General features: G+C 40.0%; 1 protein-coding gene across 1 annotated transcript in view; it reads right to left on the reverse strand.

Moving 5' to 3' along the window:
- LOC102451796 (usherin) overlaps window positions 1–23,198 on the reverse strand; it is a 102,597-nt gene that overhangs the window by 44,857 nt on the left and 34,542 nt on the right. The window contains exons 7-10 of the mRNA XM_089777170.1: window positions 22,393–22,595; window positions 20,269–20,381; window positions 13,319–13,517; window positions 4,557–4,725 (exon numbers count right to left, since the gene is read on the reverse strand). Coding sequence (XP_089633296.1) covers window positions 4,557–4,725; window positions 13,319–13,517; window positions 20,269–20,381; window positions 22,393–22,595 — 684 coding nt within the window. The remainder of the gene's footprint in view (window positions 1–4,556; window positions 4,726–13,318; window positions 13,518–20,268; window positions 20,382–22,392; window positions 22,596–23,198) is intronic.

Consider the following 23,198-nt stretch of genomic DNA (forward strand, 5'->3'; position numbering starts at 1 on the left):
AGAGCGCTTTGAGAATGTGGCTCCTCAGACATTTATTGCAATAGAAACAAGACAGAGTCTGCATAAAGAAGCAATATACTTTTCAAAAAGTTGTACAAAATGTTAAACTAGATTAGTATTGGTTTTATAGTTGTAGCAAAGGCAGCCACAGAGTAACAAAGAATTGACTTTTGAAGGCTGCCAATTACTGCCATTTGGTGGGTTCTGATGGGGTTAACTGTGCACCAGAAATGGACCGACTGCCAATTCTTTCAACACAGGACACAAACAAGCTATCAAATGGTAACCGTTTTCATTCACTACCATTTTGGTTTGAAATAGTGACCTGAGAGAGAGGTGTTCTGTGGTATCAACCTAAACTGAAATATTTGGTGTGGCCTGAATGCTGATACTGCAGGGCTTGAAAAGAAGTAGGAATAGTGGTGAGGACAGTGTTCTGCTTTTCAGGACAGACAGCAATACTGACAAAATATTTGGAACTTTCATTACTTTATTGCAATTTTCTCCTGCCCTTTTAGTTTCATATTCCTCGGTGACAGACACAGCTCAAATCCAGTCCTTCTGAAAGCATGAGTGTTCAAATAATGAGTTTAAACCCCATGCAGTGATTGCCAGACAGAAAATATGCACAGAGGACATTCAAGACAGAGAATCATTTCTCTTCATTCACAATATGCTGGTAGACAACGTGGCATATGAGGGGTACTAGCATTGTTTCTTTTACTTTGGTTAGAGAGTGCATCTTCCCATTTTAGCTCTGGGATGCATTTTGGCACATCAGTCTGCTCTAGTGTCACAGAAACAAGGCTCCTGCCTTCCTAATTTGTAATCTTCATGCCAATAGCAGAATATGCTGCTGTACATCTAGTTCTTTCAAGCTGGCCAAAGAACATGTGGGAAATATGTATGCTTGGAGAGTACTCTGTATAAATATCTTTATCAATAAAGTCAATAATAAACAAAAAAGACAAGAACAAACCTTTCCAGTATAATAGATATAATCTGTTTAGATACTTAGCCATATTTTCCGTCATTTCGCAGAATCTAATTTAGTGACTGCATAGCAATAGGCCTTAAAACAGTGAATGTAGGTTATATCAGTTGGAAATAAAACTGTTTTTTTGGAAAAGACTATTAGACATTAGACACAAAGGATCAGTAACCTTCTCATTAACCTCTCAAAATGGGATCCATTCCAAGCTAGGTTTGAAAATGTTTTCTCTCTGAAAACTACCATGCAGTCTTACCAGTTAATTGTTATCCTTATCAAAGAATGACCCACATTAACATTTAGCTTGGGGTTATTAGCATATTTATAAAAAAAAGAAAGAAAAGTGACCAACATTTTTCATGTGGCTGCCCTTTAGAAAAAGAAAAAAGAGGGAGACTACACCAAATATATTTAGAAAAAAATATTTGCAAATCATGTACAAATATTCACAGCTTTACATTTGAGGACTACTGATTGAACATGAACCATTTTCAGATACAAGATGGTTTATGTCACCATGCTTTTCTTTCCTGGTGTAAACAACATTAAGCTAGTTAACACAGACCACTGGATGGGGATAGAGGTCACAGAATATAATCTTCCCATTTCAGTACATTGAGATTAATGAGCCAGCAAAATACTTTTCTCTGGTTTTTCCGTGAGAGCATTTTTCTGATGACATCACGGTAGACATTCTAATATTGTGATATATGAATTCCTTTTCAAGGGATTGGAGCTCAGAACGTGCTGAACATTTTGGCAGAAATTCAAGTACTTCTGAGCACAGACAGTGCATGACATCTCATGGGTAATGCAAGCATTTTAGCTCCTGACCTGTCAACTGGCTGCAAAAAGATTTGCGTACTAAACACCCAACAAAAAGTCCTTTCAAGGGCTACCAGGCCTACAGTATTTGAATAAAAATCAGTGACCTCAATGGGGAAAAGACTTAAAAGTCATATTTCATCCAAAAAAAAAAAACACTTTTGGGGTTTTTAAGCTCAAATTTTGTCTTATAAACACAACAGAAAAGGTGTGAAAAGCAGCCTATCGTAGCACATTACAATATTGCACAGGGGCTATCTGCTTTGGTCATTTCTATGCCAGAAAACTGGGATGTGGTGGGGAGATGACACATATTTTGGCAAATAGATTATTAGCAGCAAAGAACCCCTTTTCCTAACACAGTATTCCTGAGCTGAGTATCTATGTTTTCAGTTGTGTTTTACAGCCTAATTCTAAATGAAAGTGAGTGGGAACACTGGTACATTGCCGAGACACCACTTCTTTACCTAACAGAGCATTTGAGGTGCTTGAGGTGATGGTCTGTTCAGTCAACAAGTCTACAGTTTACGGTGTTCTCCGCATAAGTTCCAGAATATCTGATATTTATTTAGATGTAGACTTCCATTACACCTTAATTTTAGACAGATACAGCAACTAATTAGCAACATAGTTGGTTCTAATGATGATTTGTATCATCACATGACATTCCAGAATATTCCATAACATTGCCTCATATGTTTCTGGTGTAACTCTGTACTATACTCTCTGGCACACAGGGTTCGAGACCTCTACTCACTGAAGTCAACAGCAAACCTTGCATTTACTTTCACGATGAAGGATCAGAGCCTCTTTCCACAAAAGTGGCAGTATGGGGCAGCTGCCCAGATCTTCCTAGATTGCACACATGCAAACACAATTAGGAAACAGAGCTGTGTTGTGGAAGAAGCTGGTGTATGGATACAGTTCCTGAATATTTCTTGTAAATGAGTCAGATGTGCATGTCATGAGTAAGTCTGAGCCTCTTAAGTTTTTTTCAGTGGAGTTGGGTTGAGTGGGGACTGTTTCTTTCCTTTCTGCATGGTGGAGTTTATTTAGTACTGATATTTTATTAATCTGCCAAGTTTGTAGATAAGGATGATGGGCATACAATATAATTCAGTCAATGAATTGGAGACCTAAGATATAACAGTCAGGAGCAACAAGAACTATTGAAATGTCTTAGAGGGATAGAGGTATTAGTCTGTAATTGCAAAAACGAGAAGTCCTATAGCCACTTAGGGACTAAAAGATTTACTAGAGCATAAGTTTTCATGGGTAAAACCCACTTCAAAAGATGAATTGGAGTGGAAGTTACAGAAGCAGGAGAGAAGGGAGAAGTTGCTTGTATTAATGAAGCTAACCAAATCAGGGTAACAGTGGGTCACTCTCAGCATTTGGTGTGGAGATGTGAATAGCCAGAGAAGGGTAATTACCTTTGTAATGTGTTAACCAGTTGAGATCCTTATTCAGCCCTAAATTGATTATTTTGAATTTGCAAATGAATTCTAGTTCAGCTGTTTCCCTTTGTAACCAGTTTGTAAAATTCTTTTGTAGAAGTATGGCTACTTTCAAATCCATTACTGAATGTCCAGGGGCCTTCTCTCCCTCTCCCTCCCCCCATCACCCCTCCCGGACTCCTCTAACCCCAGGGGGTCTTTTCTCTCTCTGCCGGTACTATGGCCAAGGGCTGAGGGAAGGGGGGGCAGGGAGGTCTGGGAAGGGTTTGGGATAAGGAGCAACTTACCTGGTCTGATGGCAGGCAAAATGGTGATCCCCAGCCCCAGCTTACTATTCTCTTGGTGATGTGGCTGTCCCCTGTGGCCACTCTCAGAACAGGAAAATAGTCCCCATTCCTGACACTTCCCATCTTCTTAGCACAACCAACCCCTGGCCTTGTTTTAAGTTAGGATAAGAGGGGCCTGCCTACCAAATTTGGTGGGCATGGCTCTTACCATTTAGGAGGAGTTCTTGCACAAACAGACTCACAGATAGACAGACAGATGCACATTGCTAAAATCTATAGATTAGTAGGAATTCTTTGCTCAGAAAGCCCCCCCCCCACCATTTTGATAGTCATGATTCTGTCCAAGTGTTTGCAGAGATTCTCTGAATAGTCCCATTGATTAAAACGATGTTGGGCTTTCTGCATTTGGGGAGGGAACACAAGCAGCACCACAGAGATGTCGAGCTTGTCATCCAACATATATAATTTCAACAGAAAGAGCAAGCAACCAGGTAGAACCAGGTAGGATGAAGCTATCCACACCTCTCTGCCTTATCACAGATATGCAGGAAGTGAACGTTCTTGCTGCAGGAGCAGGCAGGAAAACCAGCACAAGAGTAAGCCACACAAAAAAAACAAAGCACCATGAAACGGCTTGACAGCGTATCTATTAAGCAAAAATGCCCCCCCGCCCACCACCATTAAGCAGCAGTTATTGCTGTTAAGTATTATTCAGGTAAAATTCATTCCCTGGGAAATGACCCAATTAGAAGGATTTATCAGTTACGTATTTCCTGTGTATGTGGAGTGGACTGTGTTTAGACGGCAATATCAGGGCAATTTCTCATTGCCCATTCCATGTAGGCACAGAACCTTGCTCATCTCTAAACAACACCTAAAAACCTCTGTAAATGCTGAATATATTAATACATACTCACATCCCTTGGTTTAAGGGATACACCAACAATACCGTGCAATTTTATTTCTTTCAAATGCTTGAAAGAAGTTGCCTCTTACCTTCTAATACCCTGGTGTAATAGCTACCGCAGCACTGATACTTTGGTTGCACAGCATGTATCTGACCACCGCAGCAAACCCCTGATGAATTAAGAATAAATGGAATGTACTTGTCCTCACAGCACTGGAAGCCAGGTTTATTGTTGTGCAGAATCCCATTACAACACACCTAAAAGTAGTTTAAAAAAATAGGAAGCCAATATCAGTTAAAGAAAACATAATGCACTCCCTGACAAAACAATGTCTATGAAAAATGTGTACAATAAATCCTCTCTCTGATGCTAATATGAATGCAGACAAACAAAATGCAACACGGCTAAAATCCTATGCCCTCCAGCATTATTAGACTTCAATAAACTACTGTTCATGTGACAGAATGCTGCGATTTTGTGGCCTTCAACCATGCTGCACCTTAATAAAATACTCCGTTAATATGAATTGTCTTCACATGACTCTCTAGACTGCTTGAATCTCTCAGTGTGAAATAGATTTCGATATATAGATATAATCTACCCCACCTTCCCACATTCAATTTTTATTTTCATGAGATATCTGATCTGTAAACCTTATCACTAAGAAAAACAGGATTTACCAATACGAGCTCTTGGTCTTCCTTTTCACATTAAAATAAGTAGTTTTCTTCTTATATCATATGATCACTTATTTATTAACACAATTCTTCAGACAATATGATCTCAAGAGAATATAATTTATATATTTTTTTCAAAATAAAATTTACATGGAAATGAATTTTGAAAAGGTCTTTTAACTGTGGTCTTCTCTTCAGGTACTGTAGAGGAAATTATACGCTTGAACAATCAAATAATTATTTGTACGCTTACTCCTGTGAACATAGACTGACATTCTGTATACATAACAAATCATATAGCACAGTTGGGAGAATCATAGTGAAGAGCAAACCTCAGAACCTGTTCAGTGCAGCTATATTAGTTAGAATGGATACCTCTTGTGGCTAGACAGAAAATGCAGTTGGCAGTATAGCACAAGTGTTTAATCTCTATCATCCCTTTTTTTTCTCTTGACGCTGTGCCATAACCACATTCTAGTTCAGCTCATCACATCCACGGAGAAAGAAAGAGTAGAAAAAAGAAAGAAAAAGAATGCATCTAGCTGTTCAAAAGGATTTTTCGTTTGTCTAATTCATTTAAATTCATTATTCATCAACAAAATAAAATAATTAAGCAAAGTAGAATGGATGACTCCTTAGATTAACAGATGAAATATTTGTGAAATGATGGACCAAGTGGTATGAACTAATAAAAATAAAACCATACAAATAACATTTAACACCCTTCCCCATGCAGCCAGGCCCTTCTGCACTGTGCTACTATCTTATGTACATGACACCTTCTCTCTTACTGTCCATGTAAGAAAATACATCATACCCTCAATTATCCTGTATATTTTTGATCGCCATATCCTTCCTTCTTTCAAGGGGGTGTGCAGTGCCGTGAGGTTAAAGAATTATAGAAAGTAAGGAACCACTGTCCCTAACTTTCTGTGGTTCACAAAAAACAGGGATCCATCTCTCTCTCCCTACACGACCACACAATGCCCTGAGGAGGAGAGATGATTGAAGCGTTGTAAAGGATGGGCTCACCTTATCAAGGAGTATAGTGATAGACACACTCCTTCTGCCACCCAGGGCTCTTCTGAGAAGGGGATGCTCTGTATCAGCCCCGGTGAAATGACTCTTGGTTACTGCTACTTACAAATATAGATGCAAGAAGTCTGGTCAATATTAAGACAGTCTTCCTTTTTCACTCACATTTGCCATCACATGGATCCAGAAGATTACATGCAGTGTCTCTACCTTCTCAGGCTTCTCAAAGTACCCTTGATGCTATCGAAAGAGCTTATATGTGCATCATTGGCCCCAGTGTAGACTTTATGAATTAGAAATTCTTCAGTCTTCCTAAGGATATCCTCTGTGCCTCATTTCATAACCCTTTTCTTGGGACAACAGAGGCAGTATATAATCCAGCTACACAAAGAAATGACGACCTAAAACCTATTCTTCAACCCTTCTCTCCTTCCAGCTGGTAGTCCCTTCTGATGATGCTTCTGTTTGTAATCTATAGCATTTGGTTTCACTGGTTTCTGTCACAAGCTTCAGTCGCTTGTCACTGCTTCCTTGTCACCCAGAATGAAAAGCAGTGAGAACTTTATCCATATATATTTCCCTCCCCCCAGCTTCTCCAGAAAAAAGGTACTGGTAATCTTTGAATTAGCCAGTACTGCATCCTGCAGTAGCCATTTTATAGCTCAGCTGATGGTCTTCCTTCAAGCGGTGCCTCGAGTGGACTAGGCACAGCCACTCCACATGCCTCAAAGAAATATCATGAGACTCAATTTTTTACTCATTTTACCATGTTTTGAGACCCTTGGATGGAAGGTGATTTGTAAGTGTAAAGTATAATTATTAATGTTTCTTCTTTCCCAGCTGAACTCCCTTGGGAGATCCCATTAAATAACCAGCTATGTACTCTGAGCTTCAGTAGCTCCAAATTCTTACCAAGTCTTCCTGTCAGGATGTCCCAAAACTCCACGCAGAACTTAAAAAAAAAATCCCCTGCTAGCGCTAAAACATGTTGGACTTTTTTATCTGGCGTTACCAATTGATGTACTTGGTGCTATTTTTATGTAGCTACATAACAGCCTCTGCAGCCAGCTGTAAATTGTGAAATAGCACTTTTTTGGCAGCATTGTAAAGACAGTCAGTTACTATTTGCATTGGTATTAAGCTCAAAGAATTTGCATTAGCAAGCCATAAAATAAAATGTATTCAAGTAGCGTTAGGATTATGTCACAAACCAAATCAGCAAAGGCACTGAAATTAATGACTAAAGGTTATTATTATCTCATCCTCTTATATCTTGGTGCGGCAGCACATCCTGGATGGCGTAATGTTGCCCAGCAATTGGAGATCCTTACAGTAATCAGACACAGTAGTCCAAACACTTGACCGGGTCTGAGATCTCTTCCCTGCAGAAGGCTATGACATATGTGCAGGCTAGACAGCAGGTTACAGTGTTATACAGTGAATACTAGTCGCATTCATGCAGGAGGCACTGGCGGATTTAGAGTTAGTGGGGCCCTGCGTTCAGCTTCCATTGTGGGGCCCTCCCTAGGGGACCCAGACAAGAAAAAGAACATTCACTCTTCCCGCCTCTTCCATTTTTCATTCCTTTTTCTTTACCCTCCTATATTATAAGTAATAAGAAGTACATGGAAATAAAGTCAGGTGACATACACACTAATTCTTTTCTTTAAAAGATCCATGGTGGGAGCTAACATTTTCCAAAAGAGAGACTATAACACTATAACACTAACTAGAGCTAAGTTATAGTCATATACACTGATTGCTCTCATTGACTATATCTACAATGAAAAAACCATGGCAGAGGGCCTCAGAGCCTGAGCCAGATGACTTGGGCTGGGAGCTAAAAAATGCAGTACAGACATTGGGGCTCAAGCTGGAGTCAGAGCTCTGAGACCCACCTCTTCATGGTTTCAGAGCCCGGGCTCCAGCTGAAGCCCCAGGGTCTGCATTCAGTTTGGTAGCCCTGTAGCCCAACACCCAGGAACCCAAGTCAGCTGGCCTAGGCCAGCTGCAGCCACATTATGGGTGTTTTATCCCAGTGTAAACATACACACCTATTAGCTCACTAGTCCCTTGCCAAATTAAGCCATTAAGAATGCATCTCCCCCACTTACCTTGAATACAAGGGATGGCGATAGATAATACCATGGGGTACATCTAAATGACATCCCTTTTTCGATAAAGGTATGTAAATTAGACATATCAAAATTTAAATGAAGTCGGGATTTGAATTTCCCGTGAATCATTTACATAATGGCAGCCGTGGCTTTTTTCTGAAAAGCCGTGTAACGGGATGGCAGGAGTGGAAGGGATAAGCCCCACACCCCACACCCGAGGGGCGCTTGGCCCCGGTGCCATGGCGTGCAAGCAGCTCTGTGGAGCCTGTTCAGCCACAGCCACTTGCATAGGCAGAGGGATTCCCCCAGCAGATAGACCGGAGGGCTGAGGAGCGCATGCGCCGGCGTCCCAGGAAGAGGGTGCCGGCTTTGAAAAGGAGGGCACCTGCCCTTGGGAGGAGGAGGGAGTGTGGCGGCAGGAAGCTCCGGTGAGGCAGGCGAGTAGGGGTCCCAAAGGCCAACGAGACCCCAAGTGGCCAAGACCAGGGAGGCACCAGGCAGCAGGGTGAAAAGAGGTGACCGAAGAGACCAGACGGATCATGGCCAGAGGGAAGGAAGCAGCCCAGGATGGGGCCAAGGACAGCCCATGGGCCGGTGAGTTGCGGTGTTGCCCCTCCCCCAGCTGAACAGGATGTCATTCACGCCTGTTCTTAGGGTCCTGGGCTAGGACCTGGAGAGAGGGAGGGTCCAGGTCCCCCTTTCCTCTCGGAGGTTACGGGGACCCTGATACCAAGGAGAAGTGCTGAGACTGGACTAAAACACACTTGTGTGAAGAGGGTGTTGCAAGGACTGGGGAACCAACCCCTAGTAACAGGACTAAAGGCACTTGGGTGAGGAGGGGGTTACAAAGACTGGGGGAGCTGACTCCTAACAAACCGCTTTTCGAAAAAAACCCGCGGTCAAGACGGGGACCCTTCAACAGAAATGCCCTGTTTTGAAAGATCCTGTAACCCTCATTTTTTGGGTTACAGAATCTTTCAAAATGGGGCATTTTTGTCGAAGGATCCCCATCTTGACCACTTTTTTTTTTTGTTTTGGAAAAGCGGCTTTTCGAAAAAAGCCGCAGACGCCATTATGGAAATGAAGCATGGGAAATTCAAATTGCGGCTTCATTTACAATTTCAATACGTGTAATTTACATCCCTGTATTGAAAAAGGGATGTAATTTAGATGTACTCTTATTTAGTGACTAGAATTCGGGGTCAGCTCTAAGCTATTAGCACTTTGTTACAGTCTGTGTTAAATTCCTGCTAGGGCTCTCCTCCCAGAACAATAGTAATACATGTTTCCTACAAATGCTTGTATTGCACCTAGCTCAATGGGACCAAATCCTGAAGAAAAAGAAGGGTCTCCTAGGACTCTTGAGCACTTCCATAGTGCAACCTGCCACCCCAATACCTAATAGTGCCTCTGGTGGAGAGAATGCAGTAAATAACTGTAGATCTTACCGACATGAAGGGTCCTATCTATCATTGGAGGAAGGCAGTTATAAGGCTAAATCTATTAGTGTTTGAGAGGCGCTCAGTTAGAACAGCAATGAACACTGTAGCACAGCAAAATAAAACAGACACAAAATAATAGAAAATGCAAATATCTACATAAGACTCTTTGAAGTGGTTTTGTAGCCACGTTGATCTCAATAAATTAGAGGGTCAGAGTGGGTGGGATAATATATTTTATTGGACCAATTTCTATTGGTGAAAGAAAGAGAATCTTTTGAGCTATTCAGATCTCTTCTTGATGTACATCACATTATGTGGTGTGCCTCATCCAGTGCACTAAATGCCCCAATAGCAGCTATATGGGTGAAACCGATCAATCATTACACACAAATTAATTCACACATAAAAATAATGAAAGACAAAAACACTACGTCCCCAATGGGCGAATACTTTTCACAAAACCAACACTGCTTATCTAACTTTTCAGTCCTTGTCCTCAAAGGAAACCAGCAAAATACCTTCAAAAGACAAGCCTGGGATCTTAAATTCATAACTTTGATAGATACTACAAATAATGGTCTTAAATAAAGTCACTGGATTTATGTCTGATTACAACAATCCGTCAGATACTATCCCTCCTCATCCTTGTTACCCTGTAACTAGAGAAGTGTTATCAGGCCACTTCAATGGTCTCTTAGCTACATCCACTAAGCAAACTATTTCACCTTGTATTTAGTTGTAGTACTCTCAGGCTACATCTCCACTTCTCGGAAGATCAACACTGTGGCAGTCGATTTTCCTTCATTCGATTTAGCGGGTCTAGTAAAGACCCACTAAATCAAATTCTGAGGGTGCCCCCTGTCAGTGCTGGTGTTCCTATTCTTTGCAAGGAGTAAAGGAAGTCAACAGGAGCATTTCTCCCTCCTGCTGTGAGGCCTGCGCTGAAGCTCGGTTTTAGAAACATTGACTCCAGCTACATTTTTTACATAGCTGGAATTGTGTACTTTAAGCCAAACCTCCCCGGTAGTGTAGACCTCCTCAGAGTCAAACTCCCAGTAAGTCAAGACAAGGCCTAATACTGAAGGAAAAAAACAAAGAAAACTGCATTCAAGAAAAAAAAATAAAGTCAGTGTTAAATAGTGCAGGCAAAAGTAGATGCATTTTTTCTTTACATCATCCCGATGAGTATTAAATATTATCGATATACTACACTTGATTAAATGTTTATGTTGGTTTCTCAAAAAATAACAAACAACCCTCCCATAAATTCATTTACATTTTGGACCAAAATCATGCTCTTAAGTCGGAAGTATAGTTTCACAAATACTAGGTACATAGTATTTCCCTGAATGGAATCTAAAGCTAAACCTGAGTCAGCTGAAATAATTTATATTTTGATCTGAATCCCTCAAATAACTCACTTTCTTAATTACTGTCTCCTTGGACAGTGAATCTTTTGAATACACAGTTAGCTTTAGACACTGAATGCGAGATGATGCTGTTGACAAATAGCAACACTATTTCATTACATTAAATCTTACCCACAAACTAAGAGTTTTCTACCTCATTTGTCAATAAAAACCATTTACAGACTCCTACTGTCTGGCTGCACTATTGATCCAACTCCCGAACAGCAACTAATATGATGATTAATCTGAAAATGACCACAATTTAAAAATATTCCTGATAAATCATGAGCATCTCATTCAGTGTTGCTCATTATTGCCATGTAAACAACCACCCACTTGTATCTGAATCTAAATAGGTTTGCTGTAAAGCAGAATTAAGTCATTCAACCAGAAGAATTTGAAAGGTGCCTAATCATCCCAATAAACTAATATTTGCCATGAAAATGATGATGAATGATAAGAGTTAAATGTATACCAGGAAGCTTTATAAGCTTCGTTTCATGACCTAACCTTTCCCCATAGGTTTTTCAAATAGACATGTGTATTATAGTGTAATTGCAAACCTAGAAATTTCACAGTGGTCTCTATGCTTCACAATACAATTACTTAGAACTCTATGGTGACAGTGATGAAAGGACTTAGATCCTCATATTCTTCAAAATGTACAGGTCCTTACTAACTGAACTAATAGAGCTAATCTTCTTTAGCTATTTGCCTTATAAGGCCTTTGACACACAGCTGAGCATTCCAGTATAAGTTCCAGGGAAAATTTATCAGAGAAAATGTTCATATGGTCATAGATTTTAACGCTATTAGGGACCATTAGACCATCTTTGCTGACCTCCCTTTTTAGCACAAGCCATAAGATATCACTCAATGTTGCCTGTAAAGCAAAATCACTTATGTCTGACTAAAACATATCTTCCACAAAGGTATCCAGTCTTGTTCTCAAGACATCAAGAAATGGAGAATGCACCACTTTGCTTGGTAGTTTCATTGGTAAATCACCCTCATTGTTAAACACAGTGCTTTATTACTAACTTGAATTTCATAGAATCATAGAAGATAAGAGTTGGCAGAGACCTCTGGCAGTCATCTAATCCAAACCCCAATTTTCTGGCTTAACTTAGTTTCCTGGCATTGGTTCTTATTATAACTTTCCTCCTTAGGTTAAGGAGCCCTTTAGTACCTCAGGGTATGTCTACACTACCCTCCTAGTTCGAACTAGGAGGGTAATGTAGGCATACTACACTACACTGCATTGGAGAAGATGGAGAGGAGAGTCACAAATATGATTTCAATGGCTAGTGAAAATGCCCTAGAATGAGACATCTAAAAAATTAAATCTACTAAATTTATCAAAAAGAAGATTGAGAGTTGATTTGATCACAGTGTCTGTTTATCTTTACAGGGCAAATCTATGAGGGTATGTCTACACTACCCTCCTAGTTCAAACTAGCGGGGTAATGTAGGCATACCGCACTTGCAAATGAAGCCTGGGATTTGAATTTCCCGGGCTTCATTTGCATAAGCGGGGCGCCGCCATTTTTAAAACCCCCGCTGGTTCGAACCCCGTGGAATGAGGTGTACCGGTAGTTCGGAATAGGAATCCTAGTCCAAACTACCTAGTTCGAGCCCCGTGTAGCCGTGCTACATGGGGTTCGAACCAGCGGGGTTTTAAAAATGGCGGCTCCCCGCTTATGCAAATGAAGCCCGGGAAATTCAAATCCCGGGCTTCATTTGCAAGTGCGGTATGCCTACATTACCCCGCTAGTTCTAACTAGCGGGGTAGTGTAGACATACCCTCATAGATTTGCCTTGTAAAGATATACAGACACCTTGATCAAATCAACTCTCAATCTTCTTTTTGATAAATTTAGTAAATTTAATTTTTTAGATGTCTCATTCTAAGGCATTTTCTCTAGCCATTGAAATCATATTTGTGACTCTCCTCTCCATCTTCTCCAATTTTTGACATCCTTTTAAAAATGTGGGCACCATAGCTGGATCCAGGATGTATCATTCTCATCAATACTGCAATAATGTTGTTTGTTCACTATGAACCTTAACTGCTTTTCAGTATCATCACTTTCCAGGGTACAGTCTGCATTTTTTTATTTAAATGTATGAGGTTGCATGTGTTAAGTGAAATATACACAATTGCTAGTACCTTAGACTTTGGATGATAGCACAGGTCTCCGCAGATGTTTTCATCTATCTCACATTCCAGTGAGAGGCATGGTTCACTGATCTGGTCCATTGGTAGCTGCTGCACTGCAGTGCACTGCTGCCAGGCTTTACGTAAGAGCTCATATCCACGAATAATGCCATTCGGTTGTCCTGGTGATGCCCAGTCAATTTGAAGAGATCTACAGCAAATGGAATAATTAATGTACAACACTTAATTTACTATTTCCTTTTTTAGCTGAGCTTCTGTTGACATTCACATTTATTTAGAAGTCTCTAGTCATGTCTACATACATTGGTCATATGAGCGATGTCTAGACTGCAAGCCTCTTTCGAAAGAGGCTTTTTCGAAAGTATCTTTCGAAAAAGCCTCTTTCGAAAAAGCGCGTCTAGACTACAATACGCGGATTGGAAAAATCAATCCGCTATTTCGAAAAAGAGCGTCCTGACTGCTGGACGCTCTTTCGAAATTAAAAGCCACCCGGAACCGCTTCTGCCAGGGCATGGGGGCAGCATTTCCTTCTGGGTGCTGCTGCCTGCCCTTTGCAGAGAGGCGTGGTTAAAAGGACGCCCCTGAACACCCGTTGTTCTGCTTCTGCAGCTGCCTTTGCTGTCCCTCTAGGAGGTAAGCAAGGCATTGCAGTGCTGGTTTGGAATGCTCAGCTTCCTGGGACACCCCAGCAGGTTTTTTGTTTGGAGGTTTTTCTGTTTTAGACCCGTTTTTTCGGCATGGAGCCAGAGCTGCCCCTGGGCATGCGATGGCCCCACGCCATCATATTGCAAGTGTTGCTGCATCTGCATGACACAGTCATGAGGCTACTTCCCCATCTGGACCCAGACCAGAGGTACGAAGTGATCGTCCGTCATGCAGCCCCACAGCCCTTGCCTCCAAACTTCTTTGTGGACAGGCATGTTTGGAGTCTTGACAACAGCTCTGACTGGTGGGACCGGCTCGTGATGGAGCTCTGGGATGACCAAGAGTGGCTACGCAACTTCCGGATACGAAAGACCACTTTCCAGGAGCTGTGTACCTGGCTCGCCCCTGCTCTGCAACGGCAAGACACCCACCTGCGGCCCGCTATCCCCGTGGAAAAGAGGGTCGCCATTGCCCTCTGGACGCTGGCAACCCCCGACAGCTACCGCTCCGTGGGACACCAATTTGGGCAGGCCTACTGTTCGATACATCCTGATGGAGGTAAGTCATTGTCTGGGGACAGTCACAGTTTGGGGTTGGGGGAAGGGAGACTGCTTTTTAGGGCTTGTAAGGCCTCCTCCTTTCCCCAGAGCTTGAGAAGGGTCTTGAGCTCTGGCCCAGACCATGATGGTGCCCGGCATTCGGAGCCCCTGGTTGGGTCCCCAGAAGGCTCACTAGAAGGGCTAGGAGGGTCTTGGGGCTGGGACATGCTGCACTTAAATAGCCGTGTGCTCTGGCTACTTTGCTGCCACAAGTGGCTGTGAGGGTGCCTGTCCCTTTAAGAAACGGCTGCAGACAGGAACCAGAGACATGCAAGGCATGCCCCAGATTGTCCACCAGGGCTTCTTCCTGGAGGCCATTATTTTCGAAAAAATGGCCTCCCCGCATCCACACTCACTTATTTTCGACAGATCTCTTGGATCTGCCATGGGAAAGGTGTTATTCTGCACCATACCCAACATAGTGCTTACAATGGACAAGCCAGACCTTGATTTTCATATTCAGTTTAGATGAGAGTGAGTGCATTAAAGAAAAGAAAATCAGCATAGTCTGTAGAACACTAGTCATGATTCAAAAGCCATGAGTATTATCTCCAGGATCAGACCCAACAATACTAAAAGTAGCATGCCTTTTTTCCCAAAAGAAAGAATTGTCATTAAGAGGAATATAAATACACTCACCCCTAAAAATGTTCTTATTAAAACATTTTACACATAGATATTTAGAAGAAAATTATATTAACTTAAAGTTGCATATTCTAGCACACAATCACAATAATCACTTTACACGTATTCAGGCTGTTTGGTGTTTCTCTCACTGAAGATCAGGTGACATCCTCACTTAGGAAACAGATTGCAATGCAGGATTACTACTACATACCAGTTCTTCTATCAATATATAAAACTGTCTAGTTAATACTATTCCCACAATACAATTGTTAAAAAATCTCCATAGCCCAATTACACAGCTGCTGTCAGAATGCCAGTGACATCATAAATTAGCATTAATTTAAACTAAGACAGTTTCACTCAAACAACAGCCAGCAAGATAAACTTTGACATCTTAACAGAACAAAAATAACAGCGCACTATTATTTCACTTCCTTAAGGTATAAACAGAGGAACACACATAGCAGTATGCACCTGCAGAGAGAGAATTAATGTCACCGATGAAGGAATAACTTCATAGGTGACTTGTAGAGTCACCATTATTATTCCGAGGTCTTCATCTGACTCGCTGAATTAATTCCACATTCTGTAGATGGCTATTTTGTATTCACTGCATATTCAACTATCAAAAAAAAACAAACCCACTCCTCCTACATTTAAGTAACATTCCGGGGTCTGATTTAAATCCATAAAAGAAAGAAAATATATGGAGAAAGCTGAAGAGCAGAGGAAAAAAGAAAAGAAAGTCTAGCACTTCATTTCACTGGGACTCCCTCCCAGTCTTTGTACACTGCAATAACATGCCAAAGCCAGCATTACTAGTCATACTGCTGAATGATTTTGTGTTCAAGAGTTTCACTCAGACCCTCGGGGTAACTTGTCAAGGCATCGTGCAGGATTTTACAGGTTTGCAAGCCACATTTCTCACTAAAGTAAACTAGAATCACATGTTTAAAACCTTGTACAATGGTTTGAACATTTCATCCCTTATGCAGGGCTCAATGCATACTATTGTTTTAAACCCAACCAACTTATTATTATTCTATGTACACACACACACACACACACACACACACACACACACAACTAGAGCTAAGTGAATGCTATTTAAAATAACTGCAAATACTCATCCAAATTCTTTAATATATTTGTTTCAGACATTCTCATGCCTTTCAGCGAGTCTTTTTTAGGTAAAATTCTCCCCAGTGCAAGGACTTTGCTCCATTTAAGACTTTTCAGATGGGTTTGACTAGGACTTAGGTTGCACATAAGCTTTGTGTTTGCACAACAAACATCATCTTGGCCAGCACACCAGGGACTGAACTGGCTGCCTCCACAGCAATAGATTCTTGAGTGTCCACTGCTTCAGCTAAAGAGCCAGACTCTAACATGATCTGGACTGGCACAGACAGGAATGCTCTATTGTTTACACATCTCCGGTCAGCAGAAAGTCATTCCAAGCAGTTGAGGCCCAGCAGAGTTCAATCCCCACATCTATGACAGCTCTTGTCTATGCTGATGCACTAAGGGTTGAACCAGGGATCCATGCTTCATGGCAGATATAGACCAGCTGGGGAGCCTGGTCCAAAAAGGAGAGTCATGACAAGAGGCACCAGAAGTACAATTCCCAGGTGCCCCTGAAGTATTTCAGGACACATTAATTACAAACTGACCTCAACAACATGTTTTGATTTGTTCAGCAAACTGAAATGAAACATTTTGATTTGAGAATGTTGAAATATTTCACTCGGATCAGAAATGTTTCATCAGACATTTCTTAAACAAACATGTTCAGAATTTTCTATTCCACAAATATTTCAACTTTTTGTCCTGAGAGAGAATAAAACAAACTTTTGATAATTATGACTTTTGATCAGATCTTGGATTACTAGTTTGAGTATAGTATCAATAACCACTAGGATCCAAAAATCCACCCATCCCCAAAATTACAAGTTTGCCTTAAACATTGTGATATTTAAAACCAACATTAAACTTGGGAGTTCTGGTGTTAAGACTTTAGGGTTCATATTTTTAAGATTTTCTCCACAAGGATAGGAGCTACATATTTCCTTTAAAAAAAATTAAATCTGAAATTCCATATAATCAACTGACTTTGAGAATAGGGGCTTAAGAAAAATATAAACAATTATGAGATTCACACTAAAATGGTAAAAGATGGGAAGACTGTTATTATTCTTACTAGTAATATAATTGGGGCAAAAAATTCCTAACAAGGAATTGCACATATGGAATTACTGTCTCTTTAAACCACCATAACTACTACTTCTTTGCAGAGAGAGTCTTTTGTATCAAGGACAATAGTACTTAGTACTATTTAGGGACAGTATGATGAGGTAAGGAAGGCACAGCTTTGCCCAGAATAGGAATCAGGTAAATAGCGTTTGCTCCTTATGGGTCCAAGAACATAAGAACGACCATACTGGATCGGACCAAAGGTCCATCTAACCCTGTATCCTGTCTGCCGACAGTGTAGCTCCTTAACAGCAACAAGTTATAAGTGGTATACAGCTAAATATTTATTATTAGACAATTTTTGCTTGAAGATGACAGAGCCTCAAAACATTTCCTACTGATTTGTCCTGGTCTGGGTTGATATAGTAGCTCTACAACCCTGTAAGTTCTGCTTCCTCCCAAAACATCTAAGAGACTCTCCATTTCTTTCAGACAGCTCTGAGGGGCCCTCTGTGTGTGGCCCCTAGCCCTCAGGCTCCTTATAACAGCCACCAACCTCTTCTTTCAAAACAGGATGGAACCCACCGGTAGGGCTCATCTGAACTGTGCCTTACTTGTCTGAAGGGGTCAGAGTTGTCATTAAGCAAACCTGTAAGCAGCCACACAGTGTGGCATGGTACAGTGAAAGAAGAGCTGATGGGCTCTCATTAATCCTGAAATCCTTACACAAGCAAATTGTACCCTTAATGGCAATGGGAATTATGACTGAACAAGAACTGGGGGGAAAAAACTTCAAGAAGGACTTCATGAGTGGGTTCATGAGTGGGTTTTGTGTTTCAAGACTGGCATTAAAAAGAAAATAAATCATGGACTACAACCTTTAGTACCAAGTTTCAGCCTGAAGTTGAGTTACTAACTATTGGGAGAGAGAAAGCATTCCTAAGGCGATGGTGGTATAACCTTCATTAGAACAGCCTGGGTAGAGCTGCTATCAGAAAGACTTCTAAAAAGTTGGTGGATGAAATTATAATTTTTGTCATATGGCACCTAGAGGCAAATTTGAAAACAATTATTTGTGAACGCTATACAGACATTATCTTACAGCTTTCTCATCAATAATAGCCCCCCCCCCCCAACTAATTCAGAAGTGGAGAATAAGCCAAGGTTCCAATTAAGGACAATAAACTACATGCGCTGTTTTATAGCTTGTCCTTCTGATGAGTCTGTACTCTAGAAATGCCTTTTTTGTCTGTTGCAGATACATATTAAAATATCCTTTTGTTTATACAAACTGGATTTACCCCCTTAAGCTTATTCCTTTATGGGGAAATAAATAAGCAGAATTCATATTCAGTCCAGCACCTGCTGAAGCTGTCAGCTGCTGTGTTTGTCATATTTCAATCAAAGCTAAAGCCAGCCAGCCATTCTTATACTGCACAGTCCCTACATACTCGAGGACCAGAATTAATGAATTAGCTATTGATTAAATTCCACTCTAGCAAATCCACCGTGGCAAATAAATGAACTACCCGGGGCACATGTAGGCCACGGCTAGACATGTCCGGGCAATCGATCAGTAGTTAGTATTCTTTTGGGATATAAGAACAGCTGATGATAATATGACATGTAGGGAAAGGCAATGTAGAAACAGTCTGTTTCTGGATGAGCAGATTATAAAATTGGAAGGTATTTCTGATCTTTTTGCACTCATGTGTTATGACATATTTAGTTTGTAAATAATAGCAGGAACATGCATAAATGTTTACAGTACAGAAAATACAAAGACATACATAAAGTTAAAGCCAAGGGCAAAAAAGATGAGATCCTGAATTGAGTTTTTATCATCAAACAAGCTTTGACTGTATCTGTATGTGTGACAGAAAAATAGCAAGCTTAATTTCACCCAATGATTAGCTTATTCACAAGCAAATATAGAATTCAAAGGAAATGTAGAAATGATAAACAGCAAACTAAAGTTCCTTTTAAATATTGGAGAGTAAATCCATTCTGCTGATTATTTCTGAAGTTTTAGATGTTAGATTTTTGTTATGTAAAAAAAAATTGTGTTTTTGTTTCTGCAAAAGAAACATAGCTAACAGGAACTCCAGGCCCAGAAGTGTAATAAAATCACATCAACAATAACATACATATATGAGGCTAACTGTTTTATTGTTTGTGTAATTTTGATAAATGTTTTGGCACTGTATGTCCATTAGTTATAGTCTCTCTTTTGGAAAATGTTAGCTCCCACCATGGATCTTTTAAAGAAAAGAATTAGTGTGTATGTCACTACTTGGCTGCCTCTGTAGTCTGTCAGCCTGGTACTATTATTACTGTTGAGAAGTTTGCCCATGAATGGTGGTGGGAGGAAGAGAAGAAGCAGATAGCAAACAGTGATTTCAGGAGGCCCAGACAAACACACACACACACACACACACACACACCTTTTAAGATGGTTTATTAATTCTTATTGTCATGATTTGTGACTGTTTCGCTCACAGTTACCTTAGATCCCATTATCAGTGTGAAATGGTTCTCTTCCACATTCATTCTCCTCCCCTTATTGAATGGTAAGTTTGAGTTTCATTCTCCCTTCATTTAACTGCCTTACATTTATTTTGCTTCTTATTTAGTCATATCACAAAATGATGACCAATAACCAGGTTCGTTCAGCCAGTTAAAGATGAGAGATTTTTTATTTCAGCAGCTCAGCTGGCCATAACTCTAATAGTAAGGATGACCACTAAGAAGTTCCGTAACTATTTTAATTTTTCTAATGCTCCTTATTCTGAAACGAGTGAACATGCCCTCAAATTATATTTTTTACTGTGATTACAAGTAGCTGAGATTTAAGAAAAAACAAATGCAATACCATACCTTGGACTGAGGATGTGTATTATGGGAGCTGATAGCTCATTTGGCTCATCTTCCACAGTTGTAATTTGGGTTTTATTGCTTTTCACGCAACCATACCCGGTGCAGACTTCAACCTTAGTGCAAAAGAAAGATACTTGTACAAAACCAGTTACAGAAGTTAACTAACACTGTTACTAGTTTAACCTTCCTGTCTCCCTTAAATTAGTTTTTCCTCGCCATCAGTGAATTCTACATATCCAGGAAAATATAATTTTAAGATAAGTGCTTAGATACTGTGTCCTCCTTTATTGTCCAAGGCATGGACACATTTATACATCTGATGCAAAATTCTAGTCTGAGTTACACAGGATTCAATAAAGTCACTGAAGGTTTTTTTATTGATGTACTTAACAGTAGACTCTGGAACATAAGACTGAGAAAGTGTACAGCCTAATCATCACAGGATTAGGAGACTAAAAACTTCTAAATTCTAATTTTGACTCTGCTTTCTTTTCTGGCCTAACACAAGTCACTTTACTTTCCTGTGTTTAACAGGTTCCTCTCAGTAAAACATCCCAAGTATGTTTATTTTACGATTGTATTTTATGTTGAGGATGAAAAATCCTATACAAATACTATATTTCACTATTAAAAATCTCACAGGAAAGCAACCTTCTATTCCTGTGACTAATCTAGATAGAAGAAAGTTGGCAAGTGAAGAATAGTAATGTCACCCATGCATTAGCAATATGGAGGTCATTCAATACACGGAAGCAGAAACAAACAAGTGATCATACATGAAGATAAGCAGTAAGATAGACACACATACAGATAATGTTGTTTCCAAGGTACATGGTAAGAGGCAGGGAGAGAAATGATACATCAAAACCAGATTCCAGCTGAACAATCTGATTTTACCTAATAGATTGGTCTGAATGTTGGCCCAATACAATGACTGGGAAAACTGAAGTGCTATAAACAAAAGCAATCAATATTGCAAGGAACAGAAGGTGACTATGGTATATTAATACCAAGAGTCCCTAAGTGTTGCAGTACTCTGAATTTGCATTACTATTGAGAAAAGACAAATGTGTTTCCAAGAATCATTGGGAAAGTCATATGTGTATTCATGGATGGAGGTCTGCTGTTACAGAGGGGCTGGAACACAGAAATCTGTTATGGAGTGCCTGTCTGTGACATTTATTTATGGCATGTGGTAACTGGATGCAAATTTTAGAACAGAGTATACATGACAACTACCAAGGCCTTTCCATACATAATGTAAACTAAGTCTGGAATAGTTAGAATTAGAAGCCAGGAAACTGCACTTTTTTTAAAGTGCATCAATACAATTCACTAAATTGATAAATATTTAAAGCTTTCTGTTGAGCTTTTCTTCTCCAAAATGCATTCACCATTTTGACTTTTGGTAGATACCTGTAGACAAGGAGTTGGAGACAGACAGGAAGAAAAAAAGATGTCATTCTCAAAAGCATAAGAAAGTACCACTATGATTTCATGGATCAGTGCTGCTTCCTCCACAGAAAAAGGAGGGGGGAGGAGGGAGGGCGAAAGATGATAAAAAGGATGACAAATGCGATATCATTATTTCTCTGTGCTGATATATTATGCATGCCTGATGTTTCTAAAACAATTGCAATTTTCTTTTAATGAGTAGAAGTAAAGCCTTTGCCTCCTTGTAATATATATATATATATATATAGAGAGAGAGAGAGAGAGAGAGAGAGATCGAGAGAGAGAGAGAGAGAGAGAGAGAGAGACTTTGCTAATGTCATAGCATAGGGAATTTAGGGGAAAGCAAATGGAGTTCTGAGCGTGAAAAGGGGAAATATGAAAATTGTAGATGAACTCAAAATTATTCTGAAAATAAAATTGTGTATGTACAAATAAGTCTACAAATACATACATGAACCAATGTATACCATGCATGAGTACTTTTATATAAAGATACAAGCATTCATGGCACCTCTTGATCACTGAGTCATAGAAATATAGAAAGAAATTATTTCCAGCTCTATATCCATACAGAGGTGTATATCCCTATAATCACAATTCTGCCCTGAAGTATACATAATTTATGTAAAGTTAATATAGGCTGGAGACTGAAAACAAAATTGTTCTGACCTGTATATTGTATATAGTGAATGGAGACAAATCTTCTAAAAGAAAGGAACCAGGTTCGTTCATTCCAGTCTTGTACTGCTTATTATTTACATAGATAGAATACTCTGTGACAACGCCATTTGGATTTGAAGGCGATGTCCAGATGACACGTACAGCTGTACTGTTGATGATGACAACCTCTGGAGGGAACATGCCCTCAGGCTCTAGAAATAAAGGAAGAAACTGAATAAACTCCAGCTGTCTCTGTAAAAGCACTTGTTTAACCAAATGCAGATTAGAATTTAGGTTTAGCAAAGGGTTCACTGCTTATCTGCTTTCCTCTGATGAAGTTATCACAGTCTGTAGTTCTCTGAAAATTGGCTTATTATACTCTCAGTTAGAAACCATGAGAGTTGGTGGTAAAATGCTTTATACCACCAGAATAGTGTTAATCTTCAATGGTATGTGACCAGTGGGATATGATAAGTTATTCACCCATCTGTACTGCCAACACACAGTTATTATTTTTATGCTTCCCCACCCCTGTCAAAAAAGATGCGATTTTGCTTTTTAAGCAAAAACTAACACAAAATACATTGCATCTGGTGAAACATGACAACTTGTTTGATGTTCTGAGCCTTGTAAGTCAAGCAATATGAAGCAATATGCAATATTGTCATTATGTAAATGGTTTTGAATGTTGATTACCATAGGTAATGATGAAGTCTAACACCAAAAAAAACCTTCCTTAGCGTTAAATTACACAATTATTAAAGCATGTCAGAAATAACTATGCCAAGACCTATTTTCATCCTAAGAGCCCATCT

The sequence above is a fragment of the Pelodiscus sinensis genome, chromosome 3 (assembly GCF_052426305.1).
Source record: "Pelodiscus sinensis isolate ZL-2025 chromosome 3, ASM5242630v1, whole genome shotgun sequence".
In the NCBI taxonomy this organism is placed as follows: domain Eukaryota; kingdom Metazoa; phylum Chordata; order Testudines; family Trionychidae; genus Pelodiscus; species Pelodiscus sinensis.